At 52.8% G+C, this 19721-nt stretch overlaps 1 protein-coding gene across 1 annotated transcript; it reads right to left on the reverse strand.

Moving 5' to 3' along the window:
* Positions 1 to 2063: 2063 nt before the first annotated feature.
* LOC134501122 (uncharacterized) lies at positions 2064 to 18350 on the reverse strand. Its single transcript, XM_063308716.1, has 10 exons — positions 18242 to 18350; positions 15923 to 15966; positions 14994 to 15057; positions 5957 to 6097; positions 5487 to 5585; positions 4908 to 4963; positions 4667 to 4798; positions 4493 to 4535; positions 3391 to 3503; positions 2064 to 2262 (listed from the first exon to the last, which is right to left on the reverse strand). The coding sequence occupies exons 1-10, from the start codon at positions 18284 to 18286 to the stop codon at positions 2064 to 2066; spliced, it is 936 nt and encodes a 311-aa protein (XP_063164786.1). The 5' UTR covers positions 18287 to 18350.
* Between the last annotated feature and the right edge of the window lie 1371 nt (positions 18351 to 19721).

The following is a 19721-nucleotide window of genomic DNA, read 5'->3' on the forward strand; positions in this document are numbered from 1 at the left end:
GGTCCCTCCACTGAGCTTTGCTTGGAAATCTGTTATGCTTTATAGCCTACCAGAGTTAGAAATTACGTCTGGAATCAGTCTTCAGGTGGAGGTGGGCAGCAGAAAACTGGGTCTCTTCAAAGCACCCCGGACAAGCCTGATCATCAGCAAAGGGCTTCTGACCCTTCTTAGTTCACCACCCTTAAGCTAAAAAGCTAAGAGAATGTAAGCCCAAGGCAGATGCTTGTGTGAAATAACTAAGCTTGCTTCTGATGGGAGGGGCCTGCCTTCTCCCTGTGTCAGCCCAATTTTGCACTTGACCAGTTGGAAAACTGTCATGCCCACAAGAATAAATTATGCAGGGGTGCCCCCCCACCGTTCTGTGGTTCAATCTCTTGGCCAAGCCATAAGAGGTGGGAAGGGCTCCAGCGTTTACTAGAAAGACCCAGGCTGTTCCACTGCCCCGAAGCCACCCAGAGGCAAGGAGGGAGTGGGGGCATCCTCTGGGATGTAAGGGTCTCCCGAAGCAAGGATGGTTTCCCGGCCCTCCGGGGGGGGCACAGTAGCGCTCCCCCCTTTTAGGAGTCTTTGAGGCAGCAGGAGGTGGGGGGGAGCTGGGGGTCTTCCCACATTTGGTCTGAGGTCATAGGAGAACCAAGGCCTCTGGTCCTGCTGCACCGGTTGCTCTGCAGCAACACCGAAAGGGCACCGATGTCTTTGGCCTCAGAACCTGGAGAGAATGGCCATCAAGTATTGGTGGGCCAGCGCACTCTGGGCCAGGACACGCAGCATTTCCCCCAGACTTCCCCTGCACTGCTAGCTGAGGTGGTGGGATTCCTGGTCCCCCTCTCCCATGCTCCAAAGGGAGAGCTGGTGCTTGCTGAAGCCAGGCTGGTCCTGAGACTCCATGGCAGCTGATCAGGACTAGAGGGCTTTGTAAGCCTGCCTGCCCCCCTCCCCCGCTTGAACACGGGAGGCAGAGGAGCACAGCTTCCCACACGTTTTATTTAGCAGGATGCACATGCTGCTCAGCTGTCTCTTGCGGCACAGCTCAGTCCGGAGACGTGCCTGTTGCTAGCCAGACTCGGCCAAGGAGTCATCGTAGAAGGCTTTCAGGCCCGGAGAGCAATGCAGGGGGAGCCGCTCCCTTGCAACCTCCCAGCGGAAGTTGCCCCGCAGCCAGCCGTAGGCGAGGCTGTGCAGGAAGCCCTGGAGGGGGGCGGTCAGGGCCTGAGCAGGGGAGAGAAGTGGACTGTGACTTTCCGGCAGGCACTGCCATCCCAGCTGGCCGCCCAGGGAGGCATCACTCACCGTTGCCACCGAGAGAGGGAAAAGGGAGGAGAGCTGGAGGCCGGCGGACAACAGCAACACCAGGAGGCACGCTGTGGGCAAAAAGACAGACAGGTGGCTGCTTCAGCTCAGCCTGCCGGGTTCCGGTGCTGCTGGCACCTGTTCTGGCCCCGTCTGTAATGTGGGTCAAGCACTTCCTTGACGCTGGCAGTGGGCAGGCCAGGCCAAGAACCCAGCCAGATCAAGGACAAAAAGCCACTGACCTGGCATCCAGCAGAGCACAAGGATCAGCTGGAAGTTGCGGGTGGTGTGGTTTCTGCTGGCGAGGCCATCGCTCTGTAGCACACTGTGGCCGTAGCACTGCCAACTCTTCGCCCTACAGTATAGAACCTGTCCAGGGACAGCAGCGGCATCAGGAACACAACATCCAAATCTTGGGCAGGAGAGATGGGCCCCCACCAGAAGGACGAGCTTAGGCTAGGCTAGCAGACAAACAGCGAAGCCTGTTGCCCTGGGTTGTTGGGGCACAATTGAAGCAGCAGATGAAACAGCCCCATTGGCAGGGGAGGCCAACCAGGCCTGGCTGAAAAGGCCAAGTCACAGGGAGCCCGCCATGATCCAGCACTGGTGTGTGTAGAAACTGCGGGGGAGGCCCCACATCTGCTCAGGGCCCTCTGCAGAGGAGGGATGCGGTAACAGGAGTCTGCACTGGAGGAAAGGCAGCAGCCCCAGGCCTCCGGTTTCCTTGCCCGTTCCACTCCAAAAGTCCGTGTGTGGACAACAGGCTGGCCGGCCTAAGGAACGTCTCCGCTGTGTTGGGCAAGTATGGCCCCCTGCGTCCCTATCACCCCCTTCGGGGCCTGGCCAATTCTCTGCCTCAGCTGGCTTCCCTTCTGGGCTGCTGCAAAGCACACCCCACCTCCTCTCCCCACTGGCCCCCTTAGACGAGGAGAGACAATGAGTGGCTGCACCTGACGCGTGGGGGGAGCCCGCCTGCCCAGGAAGGGACATGGGCCTGGCAGAGCAGATCCCGGAGGAGGCAGACAGCCGCCTCTTACATGTGTCTCTGGGGAGCCAGAGGTTTCAGGAGGCCCCATGCCCACCCTGGCAGCCAACGGGTCAGACTTCTGAAGGTGGCCGTCACCCACACAAGGTGGCCTGCCTTGATTTAAAGGGCCACGATGACAGAGCTGTATCACCGATTGTAAAACTCCACACTAAAACTAACAAAATTAAAGTCCATGCTAATAAAATTTTAGTTGTGATAGACCAAGCTGTTTTTTGTTCTCACTTGGTAACACAGATTGCTTCATTTCACATTAAATTAAGCAAGTGGGGAAAAAGTCTGTTTTTAGGTCACAGACAAGGTGAGGCCAGAAGAGCTGAACCCAGCACTGCACACCGTAAGAACACGGTCGCTCTTCTGCGATTGGCCTGGCCTGGCCTGGCCTGGGGCAAGGAGTGAAACCTTCTGCTGTAGTGTGTAAGCTGTCATTTCCTATAAAGTGGCGACTTGGCTTGTGAAAGAAATCCCACCTTAGCACAAAGCTTTAACGCAGCCCCTTGATCTGGCTTGTGCTTCCAGTTACCCTGTGTAGCTTCAGAGAAAGCAGAACCTTCTGCTTTCTTTGCTTTATGCACTTAACTGCCTTCAATCTACATGATAAACCAAGTTAAAATGGGTCTGGGCGTACTCTAGTATGATGTGCGGTGGGAAGCCCTGCCACATTTTAGCATGCAGTTGAACCAGCTTCCCCTACTTTTTGTGGTACCTAGGGCTGACTGGTTCATTTTAAGTGGCCTCTATGGCATCCCAGGATGATTATACCTAGATGTCATAAGTCAGTGGCATTCAGTGCCATGGGCTGCGTTAGACCCGGTGCAGAATGCATTCTCCCTCCTGGCAGCCAAAGGCTGAAAAAAGGCTGATGGCAGGTGAAGGGAGGGCAGAATTTTTGGCAGGGAAGGTTCTGGGGGCTACATTTTGCTAACCCTGCCCCTCAAGGAAGGCAGAAGTTCCTCTGAGGTTGGGGCAGCTCCACAAGATGACTCCATCCAGGATGAGCCCCCCCCCATCTCTGCCAGGGGTGGGGTCTTCTCGTTTCTCCCTCTCTCCGCCACCCAGCAGTCAACACCACAGAAGAGGACAGGCCACACACATCACTTACCACACAGCCGGACACAACCAAGGCCACAAACACAAGGAAGAAGATGTTGCTTTCCTTGCCTGAGTGCTGGGGGGGTGGGGGTGGGGGGAGAGAGAGAGAGAGGCCTTGCTTTCTGTGGTGCTGGACAGCAGGACCAGAACCAGCTGACTGAAGCTACAGGGAGACAGATTTGGATTGGGGAGGAGGAGGAGGAGGAATTTCCTGTTGTTTTATTAGCAATTTCATTAAAAATTACGATTATAAAGATAAAAACTTATACAAACTAAAAAAAAGGATAAAAAGAAAAAATAGAAAGAAGAAAAAAATAGAAAAATAGAAAAGAAAGAAAAAAGGTGACAGTGGGAGAATTGTACTTTCAGACTTGCAAGATTGATGTCAGCCTTATAAGGTGGACCAGACAGGAAACACGACCAGATGAGCGAACCCTACTTTACTGTAAAGCTACCTTGACAGAATCTTGCAAGTCTGAAAATACAATTCTGCCCCCACCCCACCCCCTTGTCTCCCTTACAACCTGAGAGACTAGGGAGGGTCCCTTCTGAGCATCTTGCCCCACCCACTATCCAGCTGTGGGCTATACCTTCTCTCATCCAGACTGTTCCCTAGGCAGCGTCTCTCTGCCCCATCTCCCAAGGTCATTCCCACATACCATTACATTTAGCAAGTCAGCTATTCCCTCATCTCCCAGAGCTCTGAACCCGCCGGAGACTGCTTTCTTGCAGTCTCCTCACAAAGAGTAGCTCTCTGGAGCACCTGTGGGCAATCCCAATTCCCAGAGAGGAATTACAAAGAGCAGGTCTACTTGCTGGCTCTTCATTCTGCCGTGGTTGTTGGTTCCGCTAGGGTCCACCCGTTTCTTCCCTGGAAATCCAAGGAGGAGGAGGAATTTCCTGACCGTAACAGGAATCAAGCAGCGAAGCCGCCACCTGAGGAAAGGGCAGCTCCCCTCCACTAGCAGACCCCAGAGAGAGGCTGGGCCACCATTGGTCAGGGATGCTTTCGCTCCCCAGCAGGGAGGGCGAGCAGGGGAAGCAACTGACCCAAGGCTGCTGTACCTCATAGCAGGTGTCCTGGGAGAGGTGGATGAGAATCAGGCAGCTGGAGGGGGAAGAAAGGAGGTGAGAAGGAAGGGCCTCAAACCCCTCACCCAGTCACCAGGTCTGGAAGGAGGGCTGCCCCATGCACAGGCCTCTGCCCCCCACCCCCGCCCCAGTGAGGGAGACACCCACCTGGAGCAGGAGAGGTTGGAGCCCCCCGAGGAGTCCTTGCCTGCCTGTGGCGAAGGCTGGAGAAGGGCCATGCCTCCCAGGGACCCGCTGCGGAGGACCAGCAGGGCCAGAACCACCAGGCCAGGGAGCAGCCTTGGAGGGCAGAGGAGAAACCACTGGGGAGGGGCCCTGGAGGGCCAGGAGGGCCTTCCCCAGGAGACACCCCTCCGGCCATCCACAGGAGCCCTCACGCTCTACCTACCAGACCAGGACATAGGGCAGGGCCAGCTGGACTCTGGGGAAGCAGGAGCTGTTCTCCTTTGAGGGGGAGTAAAACAGATTTGGAGGGAAGGACAAGCAGAGGGGCTGTTACTTTTGGGGGGGGGGGAAGAGGAGAGTCTGCCTTGTTGGCAAAAGGCAGCTGAGGCAGCCAGCCTCCCATCCGAACCGAACTGCAAGAGACAATCCTGCCCACTGGGCTCAGGCAGCATCCATTGCTCACCCCAGGGACACCCCCATGCTGCCACCCCCCTTGCTGAATGCCACTTCAGAGCTGGAATGGCAGGTAGCCCAGGTGCTGCGAAGGCTTCTGCCCAGAGAGTGGGGATGCCCGGCCAGACCTTTTTCCAACCTGTGGCTGTCCTCTGGGTAACAGCGTGGCGTAGCAGAGGGACTCTTAAATCCATCCTCCAGCTTGGTTTCTACTAGCCTCCATCAATCCACATATCCAAGCGGGCAAGAATTTTACATGGCTCCAGCAGCATGGGCAAGGGAAAGGAGGGGCAAGGCAAAGTGCTGGGGAAGGTAGGCTGCATCATAAGCACTTCCAGGGTCCCCATACCTGCGTGTTGGAGCACTGGGTCACTCTCCAGCCTCTGACTGCCCGGTTCACTTCACAGGCATAAACAAGCACCATCAGGAGAGAGATGGTGTAGAACATCTGGGGAAGAGAAGGGAGGCCATGCGGATGCTGCAAAGGAGATCACTATCCCACCCGCAACAGCCTTTCCTTCCTTGGCTTCAGGACAGCCCCTCCAAGTTAAGAGCCTTCTGTTCTGCCTGCTAGGGAGGGCCAAAGAGGAAAGAGATGGAAGCAGGCCCTTTCCAGACCCCAAATGCACAAGGAGGCAAGGAGACCTTCCGCTGAAGAGGAGACCTGCTCTACTCTTGGAGAAACCAGACTGGCTGGAGGACTTGGAACTGACCTACCAACCCCCCTCCCCCGGACAGCCAGCAGGGGACCGCCCCCCTCCCCTGGACAACCCATACCTGCCACCCCCTTCAGTGCTATATGAGGAGAAGCAGCGTTACCATGCCAAACACCAGCCCATACAGGCAGAACCTATGGGCTGCACCGAAGGGGTGGTTGGGAAGTAGGTGGACAGCCAGGGTGGAGATCAGCACCGCAGCACCCAGAAAGTCAGCAAGCGAGAGGAGGACAAGAGGCCGGAGCTGCAGATAAGCAACAGGTCAGAAGCACCATCCAGCCCACCAGCAGGTTGACCCACCCAGTTCTGCGCTCTACAAAACGGACCAGCGAGTGCAAGTGCAACTGCCAAAGCCATCTTTCAACGAGCCCTCCATGTCCTGGCAGCATGAGCTAGCCAGCTGCACCGGGCCCTAATTCAACTGCTCACCCCAGGGCAGCAGCTCATGTCTCGGCTGCCGAGAGTCCCAGGGCTGGTGCTGGCTCAGTCATCTGATGCAGAACCTGCCCTGGGTTAATAAAAATGGATCCATTTATAGCAGGGTCCCTGGGCACTTGGGTGGATCCTGCCTGGCAGTGCCTCCACGGTCTCCACTCTGCCCTCTGCCCCAACAGATGCATTTTAGGCATTTTTGCACATGGCCTTCCCCAGTAACTAGCTACTCCAGGTAGATTGTTTTTGCTGTATTAGAGTGCTTTGATCTCCATTTTGGGTTATTTATAGAATTTTACTATACTTTGTAGTAAATGAAGGGTTTTTTAAATGAAGCAGCAAGATAAAATTTAGTTTTCTTGTCAGAGCAGTGGCAATGTGATCTGAGGGGAGAGTTACAGTTGTCCCCATTGTCATGGTCAGACCATACCCTGGTGGCCCTGAGATTCTTTTATGCCACCCCCCCTCTGCAGAGAGGCAGGACCCATTTGACTGGTCCACCCCCAGCGACTGATGGACCCAGCAGGGTTTCAGAGGGAGCTGGGGGTTATACCCGAGGATCTGCTGCACAGTTCAGTGGAGGCCCTGGCTGCTGCCTGGAACAGGGAAGTGGCTGGGGCCTTGGACAGGATCACTCCTGTGCGATTTCTCTTGCTCCATTGAACCTGACACTCCCTGTGGTTTACGGAGGAGTTGAGGATTCTGAAGAGGGTTAAGAGATGTTTAGAGTGCTGCTGGAGGAAGACAAAGACCGAATCTGGCCGAATACAAGCTAGAGCCGCTATTAAGGCCTCCCTTGTGGTAGTAAGAGCAGTGAAACATTATTATTTCTCCGCTCTTATTGCATCCACAGACTGCTGGCCAGCAGCCCTGTTTAAGATAACCCAATCCCTTCTGGGGGGAGGTGACTCAGAAATCCATCTACAGGGCCGTGCTGAGTTTTCTTGGCATCTACAGGATAAAATCGCTCGGATCCATTCCAGGTTGGACTCCAAGCGTAGGACAGGATCTGGGGAGATACCTGGGGAATGTGCTTACCCAGTTATCTGGGAACAGTTTGACTCTGTTGGACCTGAGGAAGTGGACAGGATCCTCCGGACTGTAAATGCCACCACGTGCCAATTAGATCCACGTCCCTCCTGGCTGGTGAAAGCTGCTCAGGAGGTGACATGTGGCTGGGTCCAGACAATGGTAAATACATCCTTGAGTGAGGGGGTGTTTCCAGCAACCTTTAAGGAGGCGCCGGTGAGCCCCCTCCTCAAAAAGCCATCACTGGACCCTACTGTACTGGACAATTTTCATCCAGTCTCCCACCTCCCCTTTTTGGGGAAGGTGGCTAAGAAAGTGGTGGCACTGCAGCTCCAGAGGACTCTGGATGAAATGGATTATCTAGACCCCTTTCAGTCAGGTTTCAGGCCCGGCTATGGGATGGAAACAGCATTGGTCACACTTATGGATGACAGAATGGTGGAAGTGCTTTCGATACCATTGACCATGGTATCTGTCATGAGTAAGGATGGCGAGCAGGGGGCTCCCATCCAGACTGTTAAGTGCATGCATAGCACTGAGGAATTGGTCAGCCATTCAAAGAGACACAGATCGGGACCGCCTTAACCTTTGGGGTTTATATGTCTGGGTTTTTCCCATGCTTCTTCAGTTTGTTAGGATTCCTGTTATGTACTAGCAATAAACATTAGAGACCGGTTCCTTGTCTCAGCGTGTTTCCTGGCTGTTAGGACATCAATCCTAACAAACTCCTACTCCCATCGAAAGAGGGAGGAACAAGAAATTAAGGAGAGACGTTTGGAAATGTCTTCAGAAAACCAAGAAATGCGGCTTGCCATCCAACAATTGGCAGCAGCCCTGCAACAACACCAACAACAAGTAGATCTCCAGATCAACACATTACAAGCTGCCATGCTACAGCAGTTACAACAACCAGTTCCAATTAACCCACAACCGGCGCCAGCAGCAGCAGCAGCAGCAGCAGCTCCGCCAGTAGTCTTGAGATCCCAGGGCAGTCTACCAGAGAAATTTGGAGGAGAAGCAGGACAGCTGAGAGCCTTTCTCACACAGTGCACTATGTTCTTCGACAGCAGACTGGCAGAGTTCCCCACAGACAGAACCAGAGTCACCTTCATCCTAGGCCTGCTAAAGGGACCAGCAGCCAAATGGGCTATTCCCATGGTGGAGAACAACGACCCGATTCTCAACGACTACCAGAATTTTTTGGCAGGGTTCCGAGCACACTTTGACGACCCGATCAGAGAGGCCACGGCCAGCCAGGAGATTCGGAAGCTCAAGCAAGGTAACAAGAGGGTGGGAATCTACATTGCTGATTTCAAGTTGTTAGCAGGAGATCTGGACTGGAATGAGAGTGCCTTGAAAGACCAATTCAAACAGGGGCTGGATGAGGAAATTAAGAATGAATTAGTGCGCCAGGGAACACCAGCTACCCTAGAAGGCTTATATCAGTTATCGGTGGTCATAGATGCCAGACTAGAAGAGCTCAGGCAGATGCAACCGGGGAGAAACAGGACACTCAGAGCATTTTCAGGATTTCCAGCTCACTCCGTAGCATCCACTCACTCAGCACAAGAGGAGCCAATGCAGATTGGGGCAAGCAGGAGACTGATTTCCGAGGCTGAGAGGCAGAGAAGGAGAGAGAGAGCCCTTTGTTTCTACTGCGGAGCCCAGGGGCACATGGTGAGAGCTTGCCCAGCGAGAGGCCAAGCAACTTCAGTAAGACCCCCAAGGCAAGCAGCTGAAACAGGAAACCATCTCCGCCTCTGCTTCCAACCAGGGAAACTCCATCGGTCTCCCTCCACAGAGCTCAGCAGGGGGACCATCAATCAATTAAGGAGGGCTCATTCCGAGGATTCCAGGCAAGCCTTTTACTACTTACCCGTAATCATGCACATCAGCCCAGAGCACCAGGTCAAGCTAGAGGCCATTGTGGATTCCGGAGCTTCAACCAATTTTATTGACGTGCAGACCGTACAAGACTTCAACATCCCGACCAGAGAATTGCCATGCCCCATAGAAGTGGAGACCATTGACGGCCAGCCCCTCAAGGCAGGGCCGATTAGAAGGCTCACAGAACCGGTGCAACTGACAACGGGAGACCACACTGAGTGGATCCAGCTTTATGTTACTGCATCGCTAAATGTACCGGTAATCCTAGGCACGCCTTGGCTGAGGATTCACAACCCATTGCTGAACTGGACTACAGGAGCAATCTCCTTCCCAGCTAAGGAATGCCAGCACCACAAGATTCAAGCCACTCCACGCTCTCCAGCAACCAACGCAGTCACGGTAGCAGGGGGAGTCCAGTTGCCAGCCAAGTATGCAGATTTCGCAGACGTTTTCAGCGAACAAGAGGCCACAGCACTACCCCCCCATAGGGACTGTGACTGCACCATTGAGTTGATACCAGGAGCCAAGATTCCAGCAAGGAAACAATATCCCATGTCCCCCAAGAAACTAGCCACCTTAAAGGATTACTTGGATTCTAATCTCCAAAAGGGTTTCATCTGACCATCTACTTCCCCAGCGTCTGCTCCTACCTTCTTCGTACCAAAGAAGCCTGACCCGTTGGCACCTGCAACCCAGGAGACACCCATGAGAGTGGTCCATGACTTCAGTTTTTTAAATAAACAAACAAAAAGAGAATCCTATCCTCTGCCCTTAATCTCGGATCTGCTAGATCGCTTACAGAAGGCATGCATTTTTACCAGGTTGGATCTCAGGAGTGCGTACAATCTGATCCGGGTGAAAGAGGGGCATGAATACCTGACTGCTTTTGACACCAGGTTTGGAAAATTTGAGTACCTTGTTATGCCCTTTGGCTTGTCTAATGCAGGAGCCATATTTTCCAGATTTATGAATCAAGTTTTCTCTGATTTACTAGATAAGTATCTGGTCATTTATCTAGATGACATATTAATTTTCTCTGAGGATGCCACAACTCACGTAACCCATGTCTTGCAAAGACTGAGAGAGAACAGGCTGTTCGCCAAGCTAGAGAAGTGTGCCTTTGATTTAACTGAAGTACATTTCCTGGGCTATTAAGTCTCAACAGAAGGCATATCCATGGATCCTTCTAAGGTCCAGGCAATTCTCTCTTGGCCACCTCCCCGAAATGTTAAAGATGTACAAAGACTGTTAGGACTTTATAATTTCTATAGGCGTTTCATAAAAAACTATAGTGATCTCGCTAGACCCCTCACACAGCTTTTGAAGAAAGGAGCAAAATTCATTTGGGGGGAAAGATAGCAAGCAGCCTTCCAAGAATTTAAGCAGCTCTTTGCATCCCAGCCGCTGTTAAGACACCCTGATCCCACGAAGCAATTCATAATGTATTCAGATGCATCAGATATTGCCATTGGGGCAGTGTTATTGCAATATACAAACAAAGCCGAGAATACATTGCTTCCTTGTGCCTTTTTTTCACGCCTGCTCTCACCAGCAGAGAGAAACTATGATGTTTTTAACAAGGAGTTGCTGGCAATTAAAGCAGCATTCCAAGAGTGGAGGCACTGGCTAGAAGGGGCGACCTTTCCTGTGAAAGTTTGCACCAATCACAAGAATTTACAGCTTCTACAAAACACCAGATCCCTCACCCCACGCCAGATCAGATGGAGCCAGTTTTTCTCCCGTTTCAATTTTGTTATTTCTTATGTGCCTGGGGCGCAAAACTGCTTGGCAGACGCCCTGTCTCGATCCTTTCAGGCAAACCCCGCCACTCACCAGGAGGTACAGGCTACTATATTACAACCTCACAACTTTGATCAGTCTATGAGGGGGAGCCAGACAGAGATTTTAGCAGCAGGCAGACAAGCAGAGGACCTATTTACAAGAGTCAGAGCTCAGCAGCAACAGGACCCATATGCCAGGGCCAGGATGGATGACCTCCAGAGGGCCCCGCAAGACACTGACTCCCCATTCAATGTGGAGGCAGGAATCCTCTGGCATAGTGGGTGATTGTATATCCCCCCTTCATTGAGGGAAGAAGTACTGAGACTGTGTCATGACCACCAAACGGCAGGCCATGGAGGCATTTTCAAAACTCTCCATAGAGCTCTGAGAGACTACTGGTGGCCTAAGATGGTTGCAGACATAAAGGGTTACATTGCTTCTTGTCACACCTGCAGACGAGCCAAGCCTCTCCCAGGGAAGCCCACAGGACTATTGCAACCCCTACCCACCCCTAGTCAGCCTTGGGATACTATCTCCATGGATTTCATCACTGATTTACCCCCGGTCCAGGGGCTGACTTCCATACTGGTGGTGGTGGACCTTTTCACAAAGATGGCACATTTTATTCCTTGCAAGGGCCTCCCATCTGCACCAGCCACAGCACAGTTGTTCATGGACCACGTTTTTAGGTATAGAGGCATGGTGAATCACTTGGTGAGTGACAGAGGCCCACAGTTCACTTCCAGGTTCTGGAGGGCCCTTTTCCAGTCATTAGGGGTCCAGATCCACCTGTCATCAGCGCATCATCCTGCCAGTAATGGGCAAGCCGAGAAAATTAACCAGTGGTTACAGCAGTATCTCAGGTGTTACACCACTTATCGGCAAGACAATTGGCCAGCCCTGCTGCCCATGGCAGAATTTACATCTAATAATTCTGTACAGTCCTCTACCAAGATGTCCCCTTTCCAGGCACTCTATGGGGTTAACCCTCGGGTGTTGCCCACCTCCTCCCAGCAGGGAACTGTTCCAGCCACGGCTGATTTTCTTAAAGAGCAACAAGCCACACAGGAGTTGTTAAAGGAGCAGCTGAACAGGGCAAAGAGTGCTTACAAGAGGGCGGCAGATGCTCACAAACAGGAAGGGCCAGCGATTGCAGTAGGAGACAAAGTGTGGCTCTCTACCAAGTTTTTGAACTCTACCAGACCCTCCAAGAAGTTGGACTCTAAGTTTGTGGGCCCTTTCACTGTGGCGCAGCAGATAAATCCAGTGGCTTATCGCTTACAGCTCCCAGCATCCATGAAAGTCCATCCAGTGTTTCACAGAGCCTTGCTAGCCAAAGACCCTCTCCCAAGTGCCTTGCGATCGCAACTGCCCCCCCCCACCTCCAGTAATTGTGGAGGGAGAGGAGGAGTACGAAGTGGAGGAAATTCTGGACTCTAGGAGGAGGGGAAGGGGCATCCAATATTTCATACACTGGAAAGGGTACCCTGAGGAAGAGCACACGTGGGAGAATGCCAGGGATGTGCATGCTCCAGCACTGGTTCATCGTTTTCATCAGCTTTTCCCTCACAAACCCAAGCCTCGCACTCTACCAGAGATTCCTCTTTCGGCTGAGCAGGCCGAAGAAGGCCAAGCAGAAGAGTTCGTGAGTGTGCACCTTCCCCCCCCCCCCCCCCGCCTGAAGCCTTCACTCCAGTTAGAGAGGAGGTGGGGGAGCCGCAGCCCTCCACCTCGGGCCTGCATTTCCCAGGGGGGAGGGGGGATGACTTTTCTAATTATCTAGATGTTTTCCAGCAGCAGCCACCTGGCCCAGAAGCGTTATCAGACCTGGAGAGCAGCACTGATTCGTTCATGGAGGAGTTTTCCTTTGAAGACTTTCCATCGTTGCCCAGTTCCCATGGGACCTTAAAAGCAGACGGCACATCTTATCAAGACTCTGGAGGGGAGGGGGCTGAAATGGAATGTGAATCTGGAGGGGAGGGTGATGTCATGAGTAAGGATGGCAAGCAGGGGGCTCCCATCCAGACTGTTAAGCGCATGCGTAGCACTGAGGAATTGGTCAGCCATTCAAAGAGACACAGATCGGGACCGCCTTAACCTTTGGGGTTTATATGTCTGGGTTTTTCCCACGCTTCTTCAGTTTGTTAGGATTCCTGTTATTTACTAGCAATAAACATTAGAGACCGGTTCCTTGTCTCAGCGTGTTTCCTGGCTGTTAGGACAGTATCCTTTTGGGTCAGCTCAGGGAGTTAGGAGTGGGTGGTGTAGTTTTGCGCTGGTTCACCTCCTTCCTCCAGGGCCGGTCCCAATTGGTGTTGATAGTGGGCGAGAGATCCAGGCCATGGCCCCTTCTACCACAGGGCTCGGTGTTCTCTCTGCTCCTTTTTAACATCAACATGAAACCACTGGGTGAGATCATCCATCACCATGGGATGAGGTACCACCAATATGCGGATGATACCCAATTATACATCTCCATCACAGGTGAAGTAAGTGATGTCGTGGCCACCCTTCCCAGGTGCCTGGAGGCTGTGGGGGTCTGGATGGGGAACAACAGGCTACAACTGAACCCTGGTAAGACAGAGTGGCTGTGGATTAATGGCTCCTCGGTATCCGGGAAATTGTCATATTTAGTTCTGGATGGGGTTGCACTGCCGCAGACAGACCTGGTGCGTAACTTGGGGGTCCTCTTGGACTCACAACTCCTGCTTGAAGAGCAGGTGGCAGTTGTGGCCAGGAGGGCTTTTGTGAAACTTCGTGTTGTGTGCCAGTTACACCCTTTCCTAGACTGAGAGGGCCTTCAGTCAATCACGCCCTGGTTATCTCCCATATAGACTACTGTAATGCGCTCTACATGGGGCTACCCTTGAAGAATATCCAGAAGCTACAGCTGGTCCAAAATGCAGCCGTGTGGGTAATTTTGAGTGCACAAAGGTCAGCACATGTAACACTCCTGCTACACGAGCTGCACTGGGTTCCAGTTTGCTTCCGGGTCCAGTTCAAGGTGTTGGTTATCAGCTTTAAAGCCCTACATGGCATGGGGCCAGGCTACCTGAGGGATATCTCATCCCCATCACATTGACCCATCCCACCTCGTCATGTAGAAAGGGCATGTTATGGTCCCCATCTGTAAAAGAATTCCATCTTGTGGGGTCTTGGAAGTGTGCCTTCCTGCAGTAGCTCCCGCCTTTTAGAACATTCTCCCCCCAGAGGTGAGACAGGCCCCCTTGCTCCTGAACTTCCGAAAAAAAGTTAAAAAGCTGGTTTTGTCAGCTGGGGTGGAACCAGAAGGGGAATAGCCATTCTTGGGGATGGCTAGCGCCCTAGAATGACCCCAGAATGGCCCTCATGTTCAGAGTTTGAGAGAAGAACTTTTAGCCATCCGGATTTTATTCTATCTATATTTTTATTGTTATTTGTAACTATATTTATGCTTATTGTATTATTACCCTGTTTCGAATTTTACTCTAGTTTTATTGTATAATTTTACTCTAGTTTTATTGTATACCAGAGTCCCCCTTCAGGGGAGATGGGCGGTGATAAAAAATTAATAAACAAACAAATCAATAAAATACATAGCCGGTGAACACCGAATAGGCTTCACCAAACTCTGCACTCTGTAACTGTAGTTGGGTTAGCCTCCAAGGACAGGCAGCTTCCTTGTTGGGTTGCTGCAGCTGTGCATCAGCTTGGCCTCCAACCACAGTGAGGATCTGAATCTTGGCTGAGGTCTGCGTTGCAAGAATTCCTTCAGACTTTCAGATCTCAATCAAAACACAGCAGGCCATCAAGACAACCAGTTTCACCAGGCCAGTTAAAGATCTATCAGTTCCTAAACTTGTTTGGGTTAAACTTGTTTGGGTTTTTTTTTTTGTGGCTTAACATACCCCAAACCAGCCTGTTTATGTTATAATTCAGTGTTTTGTGTAAACCCAGAAAACGAATGAAATACAAAGCAGGTTAAGCCCATTGCCAAACACAGCCTGGCAGTCAGGAGTCACCCATCAGACCTGGTCACAGCAGCATCTCCTTCGGCGGACGGCCACAGCCAGAATGGAGCCGCTGCCCAGCAAGCTGAAAGAGAAACTCAGCGGATCAGCTGGGCCCGGCTGCTGCGGAAGAGTTCATCCAGGGCTGGTGGGCTGGGCCCTTTCCTCCCTCCTCCAAACTCCAGCTGGCATTGGCTGGGGCGTGGTGGGTAGGGAGAAGTCACAACCAAGGGCTTGCCTCCTTCCTGCCCATTTAGCAACCGCCCCTTGGCCAGATGCGCCCAACCATCTGAGGCAACGCATCTGTGGGAGAGAAACCAGAGGATTGACCCCCCCCACAGCCCTGCGTCTGAGGTGGCACACACATGCAGCAGCCCCTGATGGAGGGAGTGGGGCTGCTCACAATCCAAAAAATGAGAAAGTCTCCAAGACCCTGGTATCCTTCCTCTCTCCCACGCCTGGCCCTGCAGCCCATCCCCTTCTCTGTCCTACCCCAAACCAGGCTGCAGGCCCCGCATGGTGGGCGGTATCCAGGGCCCTTCCTTCCCTCTGAGCCTCCAGCCACTTCACTGCAGCCTGCGCGGAGGCTGATCTGAAGAGCCGCCTTAGACCCTCCCAAGCCCTCCTTTTCCTCCCCCAGCAGGCTGACAAGGAAGCCTACTCTGGCAGGCCATGGGCGTCCATCCTCTTTCAAATGGGCACCAGCTTAAGTGGAGAATTTCCGCCGTGCTCCTAACCTCTCTAGCTGAAGAGTCCCAGTCCTTCCCCTGCAGAAGGCAGGACAAGACCAGGCTCAGGCCAGATGGTTGAGAGGGTCCCACCAAGCCCCGTGTTCTGCAGAGGCTCCTGGGAAAGGGGACCCAAGCAGGGTCCTCCTGTCCCCTCCCCGCCCCCCCCCCCCGGAATCCAGCAGGGGCTCTAAGCTGCATCCCTTGGCCTCTCCTGCTCACCTGAGGGAGAGGGCCACCAGGGAAATGTGTGCCAAGGCCAGGACCTGGAAAACAAGCAGAAAGACCAGGGTGTGGGTGTCTGAGCATCAGAAAGGGTTCCTGAGGGCATCGAGCCCAATTCCCCCACTCAGTGAATCCAAACCGAAGCATCCCAGACAGGTGGCTTGCCTGAACACATCTGGGGAAGAGAAGACCACCACCTCTCTGCCTGGGCCACCGGTTCCACTAATGAGCTACTCTTAACTGCCTTCCTATAACTTAAAAGAATTTATTCCTCTTCTTGCACTCTGGAACAAGAGAACAGATCTGGATCATCTACGTAACACCTTTTCAAAGTGTGCTAGCAGGTCCCCCAGGCCCTGGCAAACTTTCCACAAGGCTAAATGTACACACCTGTCCCATCTCTCTTCAGGACTAAGTTTCTAGTCCCTTGATAATCTTCACTGCTTTTCTGCAAACTTGTCCCCATTTCTGACTTTTCTTTAAAAATCCAGAAATGTACAAGAATGTGAGGAGGGGTTGACTAAAGCAAAAGACAATGAAATGATGATGATAAAGATGATGATGATGATGATGGGTGCCACTTAAAATTGCATTTGCCTTCTTTGCAGCCACATCACACTGCTGACTCATCCTGTTTGCAATTTACTATGATTCCAAGTACCATTACAGTGTATCCCCTACCTGTGCATTTGATTGCTTCTGAAGAGTAGAGGACCCAGACCTGAACTTTGGGGCACTCCACTTGATACCTTTTTCAAGTTTGATGAAGAACCCATGATATGCACACTTAAGATTTTTGAGTCAGCAGTGCTCTCTGCTTAATATCACGCCATCTAGCACACACTCATCAAAGAGAGTATCTGTAGCTCAGGGTTGAACTGTGGAGTCCTTGGTGCTCTCTGAGCCTTGTTTTCTTGCAGACATTTCATGGTCAGGCTAGGCAACATCTTCAGTGAAAAAACTCACACTGAAGAAGTTGCCTAGCCTGGCCATGAAACATCTGCAAGGAAACAACAGGGCTTGGAGAGCACCAAGGACTCCACACACTTAGCTGGCTAACCAGCATGCCACAGGATACTTTATCAAATGCTTTGATAAAGTCAAGAGGTACGTCTATAGCTTTTCCATACTCTCTGAAGGCAGTTAACCAATTAAAAAAAAAAAGAAAGGCTAGTTTGGGAAGACTTGTTCTTGACAAAGTCGTTCTGACTTGTGGTAATCCCCACATGGTTTTCAGGGCATAGCCCCACAGCTGCCCATTCTTTATTCTTCCAGACTCGTCAGGCCATGGAAAACTGGGTACAGCAGGCAGCCTAAACTTTCGAAATCTGGCCCTGCCTCTTCCAAAGACAGAGTAGCCCTCCACTGCTGGGCACAAAAAACCAGGGGGATGCTGGCTGCCCTGGAAAGCCAGCGGTGAGCACCAGGGCAGAGGCAGGCTCCTGGCTGCCTTGGCAGCCGAATGGAGGGAGCCGCAGAGCGACAAGGCTGCATAAACAAAGCAGGAGGCTTTCTGGCTGCCTGGAGGCGGCAACGGCCTGGAGATGGAGCTGAGCAAATTCTAGGACGACGCACTCTGGCTCTCAGAGAACAGGAGAGGCTCCTTGCCTGGCCAGCCTAGCCCCCGATTCAACTCAGGGGGTGTAAGCTAGACTTCAGCCTGCATTTCAGACATCATAAACATGCAGATGCATATTAACGGCCATTCTTGGGGCTGATCCAAGGTAGCCCCACAGCTTCTGGAAACCCTTTCCAGGCCAGACCCCACCCATCTTGCTGCCATCTCCGCCTCCTCTCCTAGCAGATGGCCTCACAACAGCTTCCCCCAACAAACTGGGCTGGGCCACCTGGAATTCCCATGGAATTCCAGGGGAAGCAGATACCGTTCATGCGCAGCCCAAGGCTCCTTCCAAACAGGCCAAGGTCACTAGAGAAGCCAAGCTGCCAGAGTCAGAAATCCAGGGGAAAAACCTCTCTCCAAGTTGGCCTCCACTGAAGCAGATCCATGGCTAACTGGATGCTGACTTGCCCTGTTTGGCAGCCAGGCTTGGGCAACGCACCAGTCTACACAGCCTGCTTTGCAAGCATCCACATTCCCAGTGTTGTACAACGCCAGACATACGTGTGCGCAGAGTGCACCTAACCAGACACAGAGCTCCTGGTGGCTCTCGAGGCCACTCTTTTGCACAGAAGGCAAGGTAGCCCCAGCATGGATGACCCAACACCCCCCCAGGTGTGGCAAAATGTCTGACCTCTCCCCTCCCCCAAACCACCGTCTCAACCCAGGAACACGCTGAGCCCTGAGACAGGACGTACCTTGTCAGCTGGCAGAGCCAAGCCCCGCTTGCTTTCCTTGGCCATGGGGCTGCTGGCGGCGTCAGCCACTGACCTCACCCCCTCCTCTCCGGCCCTCCCTCAGCTGAGCTGGTTTGCGCAACCGCACCAAAGGCATCTCCTGACGAAGTGCCACTCCCCCTTGCTAAGGCTTTACCTGTCTGGCTTTATGGCACGGGGCAAACGCAGCTAGGGGTACGCTTCTTAAGCCTTTCCTGGACTTACTTACCCCGCTGGACCTCTGGTTCTGCATCCCTCCCCTGGCAAGGCCATTCTCAGCAGAGGCTCGGTGGCTCTCCCGGGACACTTTGCCTTTTCCCGGCTCTCTGCACAGGCCCCACAGGGTTAGCCCCACGAGAGAGAACATGCCCAGCAAATTACTCACTTGGATCCAGGATGCACCCCATCTTGCCCTTTGGATCCAAGCCATCCAGTAACGGCCACCTGTGACCAGGAGAGGGAGAGCGAAACAGTGCCGCTTCGTCAGTGAGCACCCCAGCCTTCACCAGGCTGGGTGAATGTGAACCTGCCAACCTGTCGCCATGTTGATTCTAAAATTCACCAACAGATTAGGTTTGCACAGCCTGATCAGCCACTAGGTCGTCTTTAACTGGCCTATTCGAACAGGTTGCAAACTCAGAACTAGGCATCTCCAACAGTCCAACGTGTCATGTGAATTCAACAGATGTGGCCAGCATTGAGCAAACCTAGGAACCAGTGATTAAACCATTGCTTAGCTGGCCAAGAAAAATACCTCACGTGGACTGAGTCAACGAGAAGGGGACCTGCAGGCTTAGGGGGTGAAGTTCTGTGGAGTCAAGCTTGCCAGGCAGGATTAGAGTTAGCCTAACCTGAACCCTAACTCGGGATCCAGGAGGTGGCTTTCTGAAGTAACTCCTCTCCACCTCAAAACCACAATGCTGCTTGCTGCAAGTGACCTCAAATGGCCACATCGGCAGAGCAGCACAGCACAAATGCAAACATAGCAGCAACAATCATTCTTCCCAGCCCCTTAACAGCAGCTCTACTCCAGGTGAGGGAGGTGGATGAGAAAGGAACCCACTGCAGCATCTGGAGCTGCTGCCCAAGCGTCAGCCTCTCCCACGGGGATCCTGCATTGGGGATTTCGTGCCAGAAATCTCTGGCTCGTGGTGGGAAGAACTGAAAGGCAGGGAAAGGAAGCAGAGCCGGGCTTCTGGGACGCTCCCCCACATTTGGAGTCCCTGATTGGGAGGGATGCTTAGAATAGAGGAGTCAGCAACTCTCCAAGCCACTGCCTATGGGGACACATTGGGGATTCTTGTTCTGGATTTTTTTCTTCTGCAGCAGACAGCTGATTTTCCAACTCCATCTTTTTTCCCTGGCTTCTCCCCCAACACAGGCTTAGTCCCATTCCATTCTGTTTTTGGCTGGCTGGGTAGAAAGAATGAAAAGACCCCTTTCACAAACCCCCCAATCCTGC

Source organism: Candoia aspera, chromosome 7 (assembly GCF_035149785.1).
Source record: "Candoia aspera isolate rCanAsp1 chromosome 7, rCanAsp1.hap2, whole genome shotgun sequence".
Taxonomy (NCBI): domain Eukaryota; kingdom Metazoa; phylum Chordata; class Lepidosauria; order Squamata; family Boidae; genus Candoia; species Candoia aspera.